The sequence below is a fragment of the Dryobates pubescens genome, chromosome 35, assembly GCF_014839835.1.
Source record: "Dryobates pubescens isolate bDryPub1 chromosome 35, bDryPub1.pri, whole genome shotgun sequence".
NCBI classification, from domain to species: Eukaryota; Metazoa; Chordata; class Aves; order Piciformes; family Picidae; genus Dryobates; species Dryobates pubescens.
In genome coordinates, this window is record NC_071646.1 from 4,642,267 (window position 1) to 4,660,720 (window position 18,454).

At 45.2% G+C, this 18,454-nt stretch overlaps 1 protein-coding gene across 1 annotated transcript; it reads right to left on the reverse strand.

Annotated features, from left to right (window-relative positions):
- Positions 1–450: 450 nt before the first annotated feature.
- Positions 451–17,296, reverse strand: RSBN1 (round spermatid basic protein 1). The gene is made up of 7 exons (XM_054176355.1): positions 16,839–17,296; positions 12,778–13,448; positions 7,644–7,781; positions 7,093–7,235; positions 6,127–6,294; positions 5,136–5,244; positions 451–4,538 (listed from the first exon to the last, which is right to left on the reverse strand). The coding sequence occupies exons 1-7, from the start codon at positions 17,260–17,262 to the stop codon at positions 4,077–4,079; spliced, it is 2,115 nt and encodes a 704-aa protein (XP_054032330.1). The 5' UTR covers positions 17,263–17,296; the 3' UTR covers positions 451–4,076.
- Between the last annotated feature and the right edge of the window lie 1,158 nt (positions 17,297–18,454).

Genomic DNA, 18,454 nt, shown 5'->3' on the forward strand with positions numbered 1-18,454 from the left:
AGGACAAAATCAGACTTTGTTTATTAAAAAAATACTTTACAGGAAAAAATTTCTATGCATTCCGTCGGACTATTTTACAAAGAAATAGCTTAACAGTTTGACACTGGTGTACAGTCAGCTACGGACAGCGATGCGCTGCGCCGGCGCGCTGCCGGGGCCGCGCTCCCGCACTACTCACCTCTCAACACTTGCTAATGTCAATAAATATACTAAGGCCGCACAAAGCAAACAGTCTTCCAGGCAATTATACACGTCCTCTGTAGGCAGAGACCTTAGATAAATTAAAACCACAGGAAAAAAAAAAAAAAAGATAAAATCGTAGCTGCCAATCAAAGTCAAATTAAACACAGAAACAGCAATGCAGAAGTCCCTTTACACGTTGTACACAAATCGGGAGCGAACGCGGTCCTCGGGCCCCTCCCGGGTGCCCTCAGACACCTCCTCGCCCCGAAGCCGCCGCACACCGCCGAGATCTCACCCGGGACTCCCTGGCAGCGCCAGAGCAGGCGGGGCAAGCCCTGGGGAGAGGCCCCAGCTCTCGGAGCAGGAACAGGCTTCGCATGTTCAGTGAGTACAGAGCTGCCCGCTCAGCACCCCTCGGAAACCACAACTCCCGAGTCTGTTACCGGCTGACTCCAAGCCGCGAACGGCAGGGCCCCGTCAGGGTGAGGATCTGAGCTCTCAGCTGTGGATCAGCTCTGACAAGGAGCCCAGTCCAAAACTGTAAGGTGCAGAAACACCGGCAGAGCACAGCAGAGAGCCCTTTTCTGCATGGCAAGATCTACGCCTGGGAAAAACGTTCATTATAAATCCCCTGAGAACACCTCACTGAGTGTCCCACCTTCCTGGAAGAGAACGCATCAGCTATCTGCACAAGAGGACTTGCAGCGTGGATGAAAGAGAGAGGAAGCTGAGGCTAACTGCTACTTCAGCTTTAAATTGCATTTTACTACTTCACATCCAGCACAACTGAGCCACTCATCATTCCAAGAGTTGTTTTAAATCAACAGCAATTTCTTCCAAATAGAAGCCTAGACTCAGGTTCTGTACCTCCAAGCCAATCAGCTCTTCATGGTCAATTAGCAGTTGTCTCTAGCATGCAGCCAGAGTGATTTCCACTTCTCAGATGACAACCCTATCACAGCAACAAAGAACTGAGGACTTTAAAATGTGGTCAGTTACTGCATTTATGAACTGTTCTGCATTTATCTTCAACCACCAGCCATTTAACATGAGATTTAAAGAAAATATTTACTCAGACCTACCCAGAGATTTGTTTTGCTCCGCAAGTTCCCAGCAGCTGCAGCTTATAAACATCAGTATTCTACATGTCTTGTTCTGGAAAACATTTGCCTTTCTCACATCAAAGCTCTATTCTAGTTCTAGTCTGTTGTTTCCAATGTAATCAAAGCAGTCTTGAAGCAATGGTAGGACAGCAGAGTGATCAGCTTCATGGAGCAAGCCCTCTCACTTCACACCCAGGACTGGGGTGGAGTTTGAAAGCAGCATGTCATTTTGGCTATAGCAGACCAAAGCTGATCCTGTCATTAGATAATAGATTATTAAAGTTAGTTCCTCTCTTCCTCTATCTCCCAAGTGTGCTAGAACAGCATCAGCAATATTCAAGTGATTTGAAGACACATTTCTGTATTTACATCTGACGTTAGATACTGAGTTAGAACATGACACCATGGGTCACATCCCTCTATCATGAAGAGAGAAGTCAGAGTATTTTCCAGGTTATCTCAGGCTGTAACCACAGATTTCACTAAAGCTACAGCTTTGAAAGCAACATGAGCCACTCCAGTCTTCTTCCTCTACCATCTGAAAGCACACCACAAGAATTTACAGAGGACTTCCATGTTTATTCCCTCTCCACTCTATTTCAGCCTTCACTGTCAACCAGATGAGTTGGAGGGCTCTTGACTTGTTCCTTCTGCCTGTGAATGGCTGCAGACTTGCTGTAGCATCTGCAGCTTGGCCAGTTCCTGAGTCACTGCAGGCAGTGCTGGCTGCCAAAGAGGCCACCGGAGCGACGCACCTCTGCGGACGCGGCCGGAGAACAGCACGTGAGAAGTGAAATGGGCACTTGGAAGACTAGCAGACTTGGTACAAAGGAAAGAACACCCATGGGTAAGAGGGTCTTTGAATGTGAAGGATGAACCAAAACCACTATTGCCTGTGAGGAATTTTACTTCGCACAACCCTTAAAGCTATGAAATTCCTCTCAACATAAAAAGTTGGGGGGTGGAGAAAACCAAAACAAACAACCCACCAGAGAACAGACTGCTCCTGTATGAACCAGTCTGGGTCATCTAGAATTTCTGCTAAGATTAAATTACACCCCTGCATGAATCACATTACTGTTCATCATAAAAGCTTTCCATTCTAACACCTTATTTACACAGATTACTAAACGAGTCACTACCACTTCAATCTGTAAATCAGTTTTTAAATTGAAATATTTCCTAGTCCTCATTTTTGTACCGAAGACAATACATACACACACATAAGGAGTAATACAGGCTCTAACTAATCACTGCAGTATCTTCTGAGGAGTTTTTTTTTCCTATCAGTTTAAAATAGTGACCTCTACACTGAGGTGCTAATATGTATATAAAAGCCTACACAAACAATATTGCACAAAGTAAGATTTATAATAGAGTAACATATTTTAGAGACCCTTATAAAGAGAAGAGTAATAATTGATATTAAAATGATGCATCCAGAACTAACACAGCATCTTTGCTTTTGTCTAGTCTAACATAGTGTTTCAAATCTTTCCTACCCCAGTGAGGATTAGAACAAATAAAGTTATCCGGAGACAGCTTAAAGTTGCACCAAAACCCAACTTGTACTCTAAATGTGGGGAGGGGGATGGGAAAGGGAGAAAGGGACAGAGCTGTTCCTTTTGATGACTGGAAAGGGCAAGTAATAAACAGGGTGAGAGAAAGTCAAATACAGATCACACATTAACATCCAGAAATATTGAAAGGTTGTTTAAAAGCTGTTGATAGCTGACACTCTACACACTGAGCACGTGCTGCTGGTTTTTCCACAGTACCTGGGCACCCAGAAGCTACACATGGAAAAAGCAGCCCAATGCCAAAATGCTTTATTGTGAAATAGTAATACAGAATTCCTAGGACAAGGACAGCCTTACTGTGTACGTCAGTACCAACTCAATGCTATTACATTAAGTGCATCAGTACAAGGGAAAGTGTGGTTCCATTGGACACGTTACGACCTGATCAGAACAAGCTGCCACGTTGGTTAGCATTTTAAAGCCTTAAAGTGCTCAAAGATAGCAGTTTCCTCCACAAGACTACCAAAAAGGTTCTCTAATTTGTTGACACTAGTATTAATCATGTTCAGGGAAGATGTGTTTTGGAAGCAAAACCCTCACACCAAATAACATAAGCAGTGCTATGCAAAAATGTTAGGTCAGTAAGTCATTGCATTTCAAAAGGATCAGAGACTTTCTTCAGTTCGTTTAACAGATCACCTTTGTAGGAACTGTAAGAAAGAGAGATCAATTTCTGTAGCTTGTATACAAACCAACTGGTATAGAAACCAACGTGTCAAGAACAGACATACCAAAAAAATAAATCTCACAAATCAAAAGTGCTGTGCTTTCTCTTTTCTTTTTGTTTGTTTTAAGCAATCAAAATGAGATGGGAAAGTCCCTTTGCAAGTCTTCCACAAAAGCATCACTTTTTGGCGAAGACTAGAGAATAAAGTAAAGGTAGGGGAATAACACTGACCAATGTAGTTTCAATCATTTTGTGTTCCTGGAGGAGGTCCGTCCTGACTTTTGAGGAGATACCCAATCTCTTTTCTCACTTAAACAGAAAGAAGTGGTAGACCACTGTTAACAGGTTGTACTAAGGGGTTCAAATACAACTTGAATTTTGCATAATCTGTGTAAAAAAGATATGCTTGACATTTTGGAATGTCACCTTTCTTTATAGAATTATAGGCAAGATTTCTCCAATAAAACATAAGCCAGTTATAAAACTATAACTTCACATCAAAATCTTAAAAAGTTGTTAAAAAACCGTTGGATTATTTACACATCACACAGCGGAGCCTGCGTGAGCCTGGGGATTGTGTTGCTGATCAGACTCTATTTTAAAACCTGGAAGGGGCTGGGCCACCTGATCTGGTTGCACAAGTCCTGATATCGAAGAAGCAGAGGAGGAGAGCACCCCTGGTGTAAGCTGCATCTCTACACCTGGTTCTTCAGGCTCTATTTTTATGCTCACGCACTGGGGTTCACCTTCTGACTCTGTCTTCCCGGGATCACTACTGTTCAAGCTGGAATTGCTTTCTGCACTTTGAGAAGTCTCCCCCACGGGGTGATACTGCTTAAGTCTTATGTGCCAGGCCAAGCTGCAGACCGCTGACACGGTTTTGAACTGATGAATGACATTTCTAGGGATGAAGTAGATGTCATTGTCACACAACTGAATTCTAGCATAGCGAATGCCTTCCCGTCTCATTTGGTTTAGTTTGGCTTCATCCACCCATTGAACACACTGAGAGAAGGAAAATGGTAAAGTTAGTGGGATGCTCTGCTGCAACAATTCACTACCCACCTACTGCCAACATACTTCTAAAGCAGAATGTTTTCACTTAACAGGTAAAGCTTCAAATTTAAGTGAGAACCAGACTTAAGATTCTCTGATGTGCACATCTTGAGAGGGTGATGAGCATTTAAGGGCATTCTACAGTTAAGAGCCAAAATCAGCAGGCTTGACGTAAGGCTGCTTTGTTTCGGCTGACAGGACTGAGTCTGGATGCCCTCACACCCCAAGACAACATCAGTGTGCAAGCAAAAGCAGGAGCAGCCACACATTACTACTTAATCAGCTTCTAATCATTTCTGTAGCACATACCATCACCTACAGCACAAACCCCAGCTTAGTGGAAAGGAAAGGTAGTTGGACTGATACTGATGTGGGTCCCTTCTCACTGAGCTTCTATGAAACGTGAGTAGGGAAATGTCCCAACAGAGGAGCTGTGAACTGAGGGCCACCAAGGACACAAAAGGGCTGGCTAATGGTGAGCCTGAAACTGCCAGAAGCTACTTCCAAAAGGCTAAGGAGGAGCTGTCACTAGGGAATATTTGATACCTGTGACACTGGAGGCTCATGCAGGTCCAACTGAAGTCTCTGCACAACATCAGTGAAATCTTCAGCATGAAAACAAACCACATCTTTGGTTATACGAGGCTGGTCACTCCTAGAAAGAGAGGAGAATCCCAGGAGTTAAGGAATTTGAATTACAAAGAATGACAGAACTTGCCAGCATGGATTCATTGAACCAATGACCTGCTTCAGCCTGACACAGGTGCACAAAGTCTCATCACTTCAATACACATCTTTCTTTGAGAAGGAAGTAGAATTCAGGCTTTTCTTCAAATTTTACTTCCTTTTAGATGCACACACAGCAGAAGTGATGTTTTTTGTGGACCTAAACTATACTGAAATGTCTGAGAACCAGGTTTGAATTGCCACTCCCATATTCAAATTAGAGTAAGTCTGTATTAATGGAAAAACAAAGTAAAATAACTCTGAAGCTGAAGCAATAAGGAGCTGGGTTTTATTCAATGACTGTGGACAAGAGTCACCTTTTATTCACATGAATATCCAGCGATATTGCTAACGATGCTATCCAATTTCTTCTGTAATTGCTAGGAATAACCATGATGCAAAGCTAGTTTCTGTGCAAGGTCAAGAGCAGTGTCCTAGACACATGAGATGAGGAAGCACTGCAGCTGTGAAGCTAATGACATTGAGTTCTTGGATTACTGTCATGGAAGTTTGCATGACTACAGCTGTTCAGGAAAAGAGCAGTCACAGATGATGGTCCAGGCATGGAACCTTTCTTTTTTATTATTATTATTACATGACATTTCCTGCAAGCTTCTGTTTAAACTTTACTGCCTCAAGAAGAGGGGAAGAAGGGTAGGTATATAGCTTGTGTTCTTCAAGCTCTAGACAGCACTTATCACAGGCTTTAAATCATTTCTTTGACTAGGCTTATTTTACAAGATGTCTTTAAGAAAGAAATGTTTAGAACCACTCCCTCCCACTGAAACAGTGGGATTTCAGTGGCACTCACCATTCCCCAAACTGTACAGCCTTCAGAACACCTACAGCAGCTGTACTCTGCCAGTCAAACCCTTGACCCACATGATCAGCGTGAGCTCTTGTTCTGTCTTCAAACAGAACCTCCCGGGGCTCGCTGGTCCGAGGTAGGTACTGGAGGTTCTTTATCTCATTCATTGACCTACAATGTGATAAAAAGGCATACTAAAAAAAATACTTCAGACTGCTCAAAAGTAAACACTTGTATTAAAATAACCTTTAAAATGTTCAGTGCTGTAGACTTCAAAGGCAAAGCCCAAAACACCTCCCTCTGATTTCTGCCAGGTGTTTATACAACAAATGATAGAAGTGTGCACAGCAAGGTGCAACTCAGGTTATGAGACCAAGCTTTAGAAAACAAAGCCAAGCACCTAAAAAAAATATTTTAGTTCACTTGTGGTGAAAGAATTCTTCCAGAAATTCAGTAGTATGTAAACTAGAGTTAGTTTAGATACTGAATTTAGTTATTTGGGAGCACATGCAACAGTTCTGCTTGAAATGCCAATTAAAATATGCTTCCAATTCCTTCACACTTGTTCTACAGCACATCGCTTCTGAAGAAGACAGCAAGAACAACATGCACACTACAGTATCTCTCAAGAGAGCTGTACCCCTGAAACAACATGAGCAGTGCATTTCACTTGCCCCCTCCACCAAGACAGTTCTTTCTATAGAATATATATAAAACAAGTCTCCTGAAGGATAAAAAAAGCCATTGCAATCTTAAAGCACTGATCTAGGATATACTACCACGGAAAGTGATGAAATAACCATCACAAAGTCTTTATCTTCTCCACTGAACCAGTTTGAGACAGAAATGGAAGTGAAACTTCGAGTCTGAAGAACTAGTCACCAAAGGATTTGGGTTTTATTCTCAAATCTAACACAGACATAGCTGCAATGTTTTACCTTTAACACCAAAAGGAAAACAAAACATTACCGGCGGCGTTTGAAGGGCGATTTTGGCATGTCAGCTGTTGGGATCATCTGCTCTCCGGGTCTCACCCACATTATAGGACCATCATCACTTTGTGACCTGCACTGAAGTCTGAGACTAGAAAGAGTACCCCAGGGCAACGTCATCTACAAGAGAACAAAACCAAAACAATCCACACAACGCTGGGTGAGACAGAAAAATTCAACAGTCCCTTTGGTAAAATTGCCTCAAATCTGATGCCAAAAGGACAGCACAAACTAAGATCAGATTGGGATGTAAAATATATTCCAAGTTAACTTTATCAAACATAGCTTTTAGGGAAGTGAATGATTATGCAGTACCTATACCTATAAACTACATTTATTCTTCAATTATCCATACAACTGCAGCTACCTAATCCAGTCCTGGACACAGGACCTCCTGTACCTCAGCAGCCTAAGCAAGAAGCACATCAATAGAGAAAACACTTCATGGCTTCTGTTTAGTTGGAAATAGGGGGGCTGTAGGAATTGTTTAAATAGAGTGCTCTAAAAACACCACAAGTTACTGCTTACTCTGAGAAATGGAGATTCTTCTAACATATCTAGAAATTCTGGGAAGTAGTCTCCAACTTCTTCATCCACTGCTCCCACGAGACTGATCTGCCGCATTGGTCCTGCTCGGTAGGTTCCACAGCAGTACGTTCGATTGACCTGAGTGGCCAGAAAGGAGAAGACAACATCAGCACAGCTTTAGCTCTGTCACAGAAGATGAAAATGGGCTAATACAATGCACTAGGCCACAGGTGAGATGCATCTTGGACTCATCTCTATCCATTCCACTAGACACCACCTTTGGAAACAGGCATTCAGGACATCTGGCCCCAAGCTATCCCGAGAGACCAGAACTCTATGTTGCTGCCAGGAAAACACCTCTGAAGTTTGAGTACTTGACTAATTCAGGGACAACTCAGTGCTTCCAGGCTGACTTGAGAAATCCACCATGTAAAGTTTCACTGTGACTCAAGTCTTTCACCGGCAGCCTTAAATTGTGACAGCTTGTGCAGCTGACTGCGCTTTCAAGCCAACACTGAAGCATCTGCACACCCACTTCAGTCATGTCCTAGAGGCCTTTTCCTTGTGACTGTAGCAAAGAACCCTGGTGTCCGTCACAGAACCATGTCCTTTATTCTGCTAAGGTTACTACAGTGTATACACAAAACTGGACAAAAACTGAGAACATGAGAGGTCTGGCTGGAAACCCAGTGTTGATGTTCAACAGTTTTAGGATATAACCTGCTGCCCCTGCTGCAGCCTGGAACATTTTAATCTCACTCAGGTTTTTTTTGTCATCCTCTGTAACACAGCTTGTCCCATTTCCCAGGTCATCTGGAAACTTCTGCCAGCTTTCTGTTCCCAGAGGAGAACCACTGGCCAGACTCCAGCATTCTCTAGTCTCATGCTGTGGACTGCAGCTCTAACATGCCATATGTACATAGAGTAGGTTGGATGTAAGTGCAGCAGCTGCTCAACCTTAAAAGACCAGAAATGCCACCATTGTCAGCCTGTTTTGTCTACTCAGTTGTGTCTGAACCCCAACCTTCAGCAGCCTCTACATTCATCAAGTGGTTCTAGTGGTGAGAAACTGCATGGCTAAGTGGTGGGCCAGGTGCAAAGGACAAAGGGTTACTGGTACCTTCACAGCCATGTTCACCAAGTGTGGCACCTTTTATGACTCCGTTTATAGACGTATGTATGAAGCTGCTTCGTTTTCAGCTTTTTAGCTTTAAGTTTTGCAGCTCAGCCAACAAACCAGATGTAGTTAAACTACTCCATGAAGTTATTAAAGGTAAAATTAGGAGACTAATAAAGCAAGAGTTACAGTTACTGCAGTTTTATTCTCTAGCAGCAACCATAGATGCTTTGCTTAATTATAGCAGTTTAGCTCCCTTCTATTTCAGAGTCCTCCTCTCTTTAGCTTTGTGTCTCAGCAGTTGGCAGTTCGGCACTGACTGCACACACTTACATCTTAATTAAAAGCTAAGTAAAAGCCAAAGGAAGCTTGCCATACAGCTTTATTCCTCAGTCCTAAGCCAACTGATGCAGTGCATCAGTTCTGCCTGCAAATGCAGAAGTTCACAAGTCACAAAACTTCACTGTGTAGCTCAAGCACTCAACCTTCAAGTCCACAAAGTCATCAGCAGCAGCTGAATGAGTGCAGACACTTTTTGGGTTTGAGCATTTAGATTTTACAAGGCAGGCATTATCATCAGGGGTTGTTAGTTCTTATTTTGCTGCTGCCCTCAGAGAAAGTTAAGTTTTTAAATCCCAGTGGAAAGTTGATGTCGGATGGGAACATACCAGTAGTGAAGTGGAACTCTCTCACCAGCTAGCCAGATGCAATTCAGAGCACCAGCACTGGAAACCCACAGCACTGGTCTAGTTCTGTGCACCTGGGGGTAAACCCAAGGTCTGAAATGCTCTGGTCCTTACAACAGTTCACTTTAACTACCCAGTACTGTTCCAGGGAAGATCAACTACTTCCAGTCAAGAGAACCCGGTGAGACTCGGGTATTTCTCAGGCACCTGTCACCAGTTAAAATGAATTCTAATACTCTGTGGTTTTCCTTGTGGTGTTTCCAAAGGGAATGAAAAACTAGAAGCTTTAACAGCATTTTAATGCACTGGAATGCAATGAAAAAAAAAAAAAAAACAATTGAAAGACACCAGGAATATTTTAAGGAAATCTTGGATTTCAAAAAAAGTTAAGACAACCAAACTGTGAGATGATTCATTAACCAAAGCATGTCTGGCAGCATGTTGCAGAAGTAGAAAAACCTCTCCTATTATCACCTATTAGCTCCTTTTCCCACCACCTTGCCAGAAGCAATAGCAACTTATGTAAGACCTATTTCCCCCAGCTCCTCCCTGGCCTGTCCCCAGAACCCCCACTCCTTTGGGAGGGTTTAACTGTTCTTTGGGCCCTATCCACAACTGACCAGGCAGCTGCACAGCTGCTGCTTTGTTTCCACAGTAGCAGCAGTTTTTCAAGCCTAGATATATTCCAGTTCACTGAGTGGACCAGAGGCAGTTGCACTGGAACAACTGTCAGGGAAAATAAGAGTTGGTTCTAGCTGTGCTGTTAAGAAGGTTCAAATTGAAGAATGGCCTCATGTGAGGAAAGTTTTCAAGTCACTGCTCAGTGATCTGAGAAGCCAAAGCTCCTAGTGCAAGTGAACAGCTCCAAGCAAAGCTTAGCTTGAGCACTGGAACAAATGAGCCAGAGACAATACAAGCCAAAAAAAAAAAGTCCAGAAAATATCAAAAGTTGATTTTAACACACAGAAATGAAACAGCTGTACTACAAATATTGGAGTGCTTTGTTATAAACATTTATCTTATCCTCACTGCCCCAAAACCAAAGGAATTCACCTTGCAAGGGAGTTAATTAAAAAAATAAATCTAGTGATAATTAAGTCTTCCAGGTTAAAGTCCTTATTTTGACTTGGAGACACTTCCTTGTTTGTCTGAAAGGGCACACACAAAGCAGCTGGATGATGTACAAGCCAAAGGTCACATGAGCTTTCAGTTAACTTGCAGTTTACAGATCGAATTTTGATTTCTTGACAGCAAGTCTTTGAACGCTCAAAATTCCCTTGCCAGCATGGTTCAGCACAGCAAACAAGTTCATGCACACAGAAGGTTCAGACTAGGATAGAGGTGACTTGTCTTCAATTAAAAACAGGATCAGTATTACAACACAGGAAGTTCCAAAAGTGAAGCTGAGCCAATCTGCTTATTCCTCAACAGTGCTGCCAGGGAGCAGCAGCAGAACAGCCAGACATAGCGTGCCTCTGCTCTCTGAAGCAGGATACTTCAGCTTTCTCTAGTTAAAGATAAGCTGGCTTGAAAAAATTGAGTTTCAGCAGCATGCAGCAGCCAGAGTTGAGCCCACATTCCATTTAAACATGTCCTTAGACAGTTTCCCATCACCTGTGTTCTGTCTCACAAGCTGTGACGAGACTTCTGTTTGCTCAGTGAGCTGCACGAACACACTTCAGCCAGAGAGGATTAAGCAGATCATGCTGAAGCTGGGTTTAGAGACATGTTTTAGACCAACCAAACCTTATGTCATGACTCAATCTTAATCATGTTTAGACAGTACTTAAAATAGAATTAATTGAAGTACCAGCACACACTATAGCCCAGGGAAACCTCTAGTTTATGACCATACATTCCTCAGATGTATTTATAGCATAAGCTGTTCACGTTCAAGACATTCACCAACAAAGTGTAACTGTTCTGTATCCCCTTGGCACTGCTCAGCCACATTAGGTGTCACCACATGGACTCAAAGTAAATTACCCTGTAATCATGACGTCAAAGAACACAGCTAAATCACTAACACAGGAGACTTTCAAGCCTAAGCTGTGCCAAGTGTCCCATCTGCCAGCAGACATGCACTGTGCAGCAGGGCTCCTGCAGACAGCAGCATGCACGCCGACAGGCTGTGTGCAGAGCTCTGCTCTGGGACATGGCTCTGTCAGCAGAAGGATTTACTGAAGCCAAGGAGTAGAAGCTAGTTTAAGATAAGAGCTGCTGCAGCAGCTATTCATTGTCAAACAAATTCATAAGCGAAGTGTCAGAATGACTAATTTAATGGTATCTATGATAAATGCTAGGAAGCACTCAGATGCCACAAGTGACCACACAGTAACTCTGTGAAGCAATTGCTGTTCCTAGTGCAGATCTTTTATAAGCACTCGGTAAGCTCTAGAGACCAGAGCCCATCCACAAGCATTCCCAAGTGTGCTGATAAAGGACAGCTGTTCCAGTAGCACTGCAGTGTACCCCACAACAGAGCTTTAGGGTTCTCCTTCTAACAGGAGAAGCAGTAAAGGTAATTAAAGTCTTGAATAAGACTTTAATCAGCAGCCAACCCTATTCTCAGTCTAGACTAACCAGGAATAGGTTTGTTCTATCTCAAACAGATTTCTCTGAACTGTAATGCTGCTGGATGTTCATTGAGACTAAGCTTCATCACAAGACTCAAATGCAAGGTGGTTTCATAGGGGAACCTTGAAATTAGCTTAGTTAATTGCTGCAGCCATTTAAGAACACACATAGATAGTTTGAGGATTTAAGACAATTTAAGCCTATGATGGAAATCAAGGTAATAAATAGAACAAAAACCTTCTTCAAAGGCTATTTTAAAAGGTGTACTAAGCACCTCTCTGAAGCTGGGAAGTTTAAACATCCAGCATCAGCTCTTGATAGAATTAAAATGTTAAGAAACATCTGTCATGAATGACACCTGAACCATAACATCACTGCATCAAAACTCCAGATCCACTGCAAAAGCAGCAACTCATCTATGCAGCACTTCACAGACTTGCCCATTGCCTGAGACGATGTCAGTATTCCCCTAAGTTTATTAGGGCAACTGCATGTCTGCAAGACAACCAGTACAGATCTTTCCACAGGCCACAGTCTGCAGCATCTGAAATTTGATTCACCAACTACTAGAGGGCACAAGAGAGCTTTAAGCAGAAACAGGAATAAACAGCACAGCATCAGTACTCCAAGTTATCTTTTTTTCCCCTCTAGTTAGACATTTGTCTCAGTGTTTTAGGCCATCCCTGCTCAGGATTAATGAGATTGGATTTAATCTAGATGTCGTGCAACTTTTGTGCCTTTAAACCATCCTTACCTGAGAGTGAAAATTTGAAATCGTTGTTGTTTCAATGTCCTTCTTGCCCAAAATTTCCATTTTCACTGGAGTGTTAGGAAAGTTAAAAGCAAAGTAATCCAGGAAGTCTGGTAAATAGGCAGCTGCTCCATGTACTATGGCTAAAGCATAGTAAGCTGCATTCTTATCATTTTCACTGAATGACAGCGCAAGGAACTCCTCTGCAAACCTCTCCATCTCCACTGGAGACAAAAATGAGAGTTCATCCATGTAAGCATGAAGGACCAGAGCACCACCATTGGACTGATGCTCTTCATGAATGAAGTTACTAAACTTAGTGCCAGTTTTCAAGAAGTTGCTACGAACAGAATGCTCCTGGTGTGTCACAAATGGTGTTTGTACTCCCTGGGGTATTCGGTATTCCTGCATCCCCAAGTTCAGTCTGCAGAGCTGCTCATCCTTCAGATACCTGAAGGATTCCTTGTTCATTTCCAAGTTATCACACTGTCCTTGAAACAGAGACTCTTTGTCAATGCGAGTCAGCCCAGCACACACCGTCTGCACTTCTTTGTTGTACATCTTCAGCCGTTTTCCCCTCATATCTTCCCGGTGTTTCTTTTTCTTTTTTTTCTTGATCTTCTTCACAATGAGGCTGTCAGCTCGCTGGGTTTTGCCATTTTCATCTGGAGTTTCTGGCAGCAACAATAAAGAGCAGATTAGAGTTCTGCAGCTGCAGCATGTTCACCCCAAAAGAATTAACCACCCACCTCTCACTTGCTGAAGCTGTCTGTCCCAGGCAGACTGGCCAACACTGACACTGACTTTTGACTTACAAGCCTTAATTATACAACAGAAAATGCAGCACATCTGCTTATGGTGCAAAGGAAGCCTTGGCTTCAGGAAAACTCCAAGAACTCCAGCTTAATATCCTAAAATGATCTCCATTTTAATAGTTTTATTAGAATACCTTTAAAAGGAGTCTACGCTTCAGAACATCTGTAAGTACATTAATAGCTTCTGACATTTAAGGCAATACCATGCAGGGGAAGAGGATAAACAAGTATGTGTAACATTTAAACACCAAGACTTTCATTGCAGAACCTCCCTGCCTCTGGATACACAATACAGAAGCAAAACAGTATGACTTCAGACATACAACCACGACTGACATTTAGAGATAAAAATACTTGGAGCAGTTAGCTTGCTGCCCCCTCCCCCCCAATACATCTTAGGCTGATGATCTTTTGTATTAAGAGATCAGAACCACCACAGCCACACCTTCAGCTAGCTTTTGTTAGCCTTATAGTCAATTCTTCAGTTAATTCAGAGCTAGAAATTAAGAGATGGTTGGTTGTTGTGGGTTTTTAAAGGTTAATCAACCCATAAAAGGCTGAAGGCTGAGAGATAAAACTTCAGAGTAGGTCTCTTAGGCAAAATGTAACGGTTTAATTGCTCATCTTTCAGCAACAAAAACTAATTCAAATAATATTTAGCAGTTACAGTGGTAGACAGAAATCCTGACAGCCCTGTTGTTAAAAATCTCAACTGCCAAGATTAAAATCTGCCTGAATCTAAGAACTATTTTGTGCCACTGATGCACACAAACCCCCAAAACTGATATCCCCAGGACAGGGTCCGGGAGGTAACATCTGTCTGCGAAGTGCAAGAACTCAGGTTCTTCGGTTTCCTGCAGCACAGGGCTACCTGCAAACAAAATTGCCTTTCTTCCTCTGCAAACCTATCACATTTGTATGCCCTCTTTATTCTCTTGCAGTATGTGAAGTGAAAGAAAACATGATACACTGATCTGTGAGAAAGGTGTAATGATAAATACATGCAGCTTCAAGTTAGTCCAACCACAGGACTTAACTGTATCATTACTAGTTTGGTCTCCAGCTCTGTAGTGAGCATTGTTGACCTTCATAACAGCCTGGTGTTACAAGCAGAATTACTCACCAAGAAAAGAAAGAGTCAATTGCTTAATACTGACTTCACACAATTGTCTTAGGACCTGAAATACAAGTTTCCACGGTACTGCTGCTAGCCTCCACAAAGAGCAAATGCCCTTGTTTCTATCTTACAACCAGGGACACTAGGAAAAGAAAGGTGGGATCGCTTGTTCTGGGAAGTCAACTGAAGGAGTGCTTTGAATAAGCTTTCCTGGAAGCCTCACAAGTTAAGTATGCATGAGCTTACTCAGTTACTAAGCTCTCAAGTGTAGATACTGCTTTACTAACTGCACTGAACATACTAACCACACAGGAGATCTTTGTTCTGGTGGGACTTAAGATTCCAAGCCGAAGCTAAACAAGAAATTCGTGCCACCACTGAGCTGTTGGGAATGCTTCCCTGTAGATGTTTCCAAGTTAATTTTTGGTTCTTAAAGGCATCTTATTTTAAGCATTTCTATTTTTAGATATAGTTTAAAAACCTCAGATGGGCACTTGTTTTAATTCTAAGTATCTTTCTGTTTGAAGATATTCCCCAACAGCAGACATACACCTAGAAACTCGAAGTTTGGAACTTCCAGTGAACACTGTCTATTTTCAGGATAAAAGCTACTTTTGCCTCCCACCAAATGCAGCAGTGTCATGGGACTCGCTGCTGTAGAAAGCAGACTCTGTATTAAGCAAAGCTAGAGAAGGACATAATGGTAATGCCATATCATTTCTTGAAAGAAATAGTTTCAATTATCCCTCTAAATAAATGGAAAGCCTCTAGTACCTCAAACACAGAAAACAGTATCTAGGTCACCAAACTACAGGCTCCCAGAGTGGGATAAAACAACAGCAGTGCCAGTGACTCCAGTAGTCTAAAACTGTTAGCCAACACATAACCACACTATGATCACTGTGCAACAAAGACAGTGGACATGTTCCTTGTCACCTGTGGCCAAGGAAAGGGATATTACAGTCAAAGAAGCTGGCAGATTAATTAGATTATACATAGGACCGAAAACTGATAGGGAAAGGCTGGAAAAGAAATCCAGCCCCATTCCAACCCCAGCACATAGGGTGTCCAGGACAAATTGTGAATACCTTCAGACTGCCCGTCAGCAAACCTTTGCTTTGCAAATCTAGAGCTCAGATAATGGTAACAGTGTTTAAGACTACGCTAAAAGGAGGTCTGCCTACGTTACTGGGTTAGAACGGACCCAGTCACGCTCCGGGGCCATGAAGATACACTATTTCTGTAGGTTTAGCAACATTTACCAAGCTAGGGCTTGGCATCTACTATCCAGCAGCTCTGATCGTCATTACTAAAACACAGCGGTTCAGAAGAACTACGCAGTGAGAAGTCTCTTCCTGTAACAGTCTTGCCCATTCTAATCTCAGTTCACCCTACTAGACATAACTTCTGCAAGCACTGCATCGCCGGTTTCTCCGGCACAGAACTTTCACACACACCCTCAAAGCACAATTCACAACATCTTCATTACAGTTAGCTTTCACAACTGTCTTATGTTTGTGCTGCTCTCACCAACACGCTTTTTACTACCACAAACTTGTGAACGGAAGCAAAACATTCCTGTACCGTCTGAAAACAAGACGCACGCCCCCAAATTCAGAGACGCTTTGGCCTTCCGATTTGAGAAATCTCGGGATCTTTCTTTAAAAAAAAAAAAGCAAGCCCAAACCAAAGCAGCAGCTCCTCAGCTTTAGCACATGTTAATGCAGGAAGAGTAGGATGGCAGCTTTACTGTCCCAGCGCTTCTGTCCTGAACCTGCGACAGGGCAGCCCCGAGCAGCACCAGCACAGCTCCCGCTCCGCGCAGAGCGCGGCTCGGCTGCCTCCGCCGCGCACCCGGGCTCCGCGCTCAGTCCCGAGGGGCAGCAGCGTCGCGCCCCGCTAACGGCGACAAGGACCGAGCCCGGCTCTGCCCGCGCACCCCCGCACACACGAGCGCACGCAGACGGGCTCGGGGCTCCCAGAGACGCGTTTCTCTCCGCTCCCGCCTTCGCCCGAACGAGCGAGGCCGAGCCCCAGCCAAAGGCTCCGCCGTCTGGTGGTCGGCCGGCCGGGCGCCAGCTCAGGTGCACGGGCGGCAGCCGGCCGGCCCCGCCGCACCCCCCGCTCCTCACCTCGCTTGCTGGGCCGCCCGGCTGCCCCGTCCGCGGGGCTGCCCCGCCTTGCCTTCTGCGGCTGCCCGGCGGCCAGGCGGCCGGGCTCGGGGCCGGTGGCGGGGCGATGCCGGTGGTGGTGGTGGCGGCGCTCCTCGAGCGCGGCGGGCGGCGGCAGGCTGAGCGGGGAGAAGGTGAAGAGCCCGGCGGAGGCGGGCAGGCCGGGCAGGGCGGCCGGGGGCAGCGGCTCCGCCGGGCCGGGCCCCGCCAGCAGCTGCGGCTGGCTCAGCCGGGCCCGCTTGCCGCCGCTCGCCGCCTCGCCGGGGGTGCTCCGCCGCCGGCGGCCGCTGCCGCGGGGCCGGCCGGGCCGGTCCCCGGACGGGAGCGGGGGCGGCTCCTCCGGGGCCCGGGACACTGCGCGTACCGCAGCGACCTGCGCGGCCATTTCAGGGGCTCCCTCACACACATTTAAATGGCCCGAGCGCCAGCACGCGCGGCGCAGGCGCGGCGCGGCGCCCCCTGGGGGCCGTAGTTCGCGGCGGCGCGCGACGGGAGGTGTAGTCCGCGCGCGGGCGCAAGCGCAGGCGGCGACACGAGGGGCCGTCACGTGAGCAGGCGGTGCGCGCGGGGCCCGGGCGCGGGAAATCCCCGGCCGGCGCGTGCCGGCGGCTGCGTCACCGCGGGGCCTACGGGGCCCCGCCCTCCGCTGCGCTGAGCGCCCCCTGCAGTGCGGGGCCGGCGCTGCACCCCGCAGCGCAGCAGGGGCAGGGAGCTGCTGCAGCAGGGGCAGAGCAGGGCCTGGGGACCCTCTGCGGGGGGGACAGATTGGGACAGTCGTGGGTTTTCAGCATGGAGAAGAAAAGGCTCCAGGGAGACCATCTGGTGCTTAAAGGGGTTGATCAGAAAGCTGAGGACACTTTTGAGCAGGGACTCTTTTGACAGGAGAAGAGGTGATGGTTTGAAACTAAAAGAGGGAGAATCAGAGTGGAGGGAAGGGAGAAATGTTTGACACTGAGGGTGGTGAGACCCAGACTGCTCAGAGATGCAGTAGATGCTGCATCCCTGGAACCATTGCAGGTCAGGTTGTTTGGAGCTCTGACCAATGTCCCTGCTGACTGCAGTGGGGTTGGACTAGGTGACCTTTAAAGGTTCCTTCTAACCCAAGCCCGACTGTGGTTCCATGATTCTGTTCTATGACCATCAGTATAACCAGGCAGGCCGATCAATAAACTTTATTTTTACAGCATTGCTCACGTCGCAAAACACTTAATTGGTTAAATTCATGATGATTTCCCAAGCTACAGCATTGGAACACCCAAAGCCAGCTGTAGGTTCTGGCATCACAGTTCTGGTGGAGACTGAGGCATCACAACATAGCAGCCACCAGCCTGGCGCATGGGGTTGGGCTCAGCCTGTGCCCAGCATCGCTGCACAAAGTCACCAAGGTGCTGCTCCCCCAGCCTCAGGCCTGCAGATGTCCACACCACTTCCCTGGCTACTGGTGGTGGGTTTGGTACAACAGGGAAATATTTGCCACAGGAATATAAATTAGATAAGGTCTGTTGTTGGCTCCCCTTGCTGACTTCACTGAAAAAATAAGGCAGGTAACTTCCAGGCTGTGTTAGCCCAGGAACATT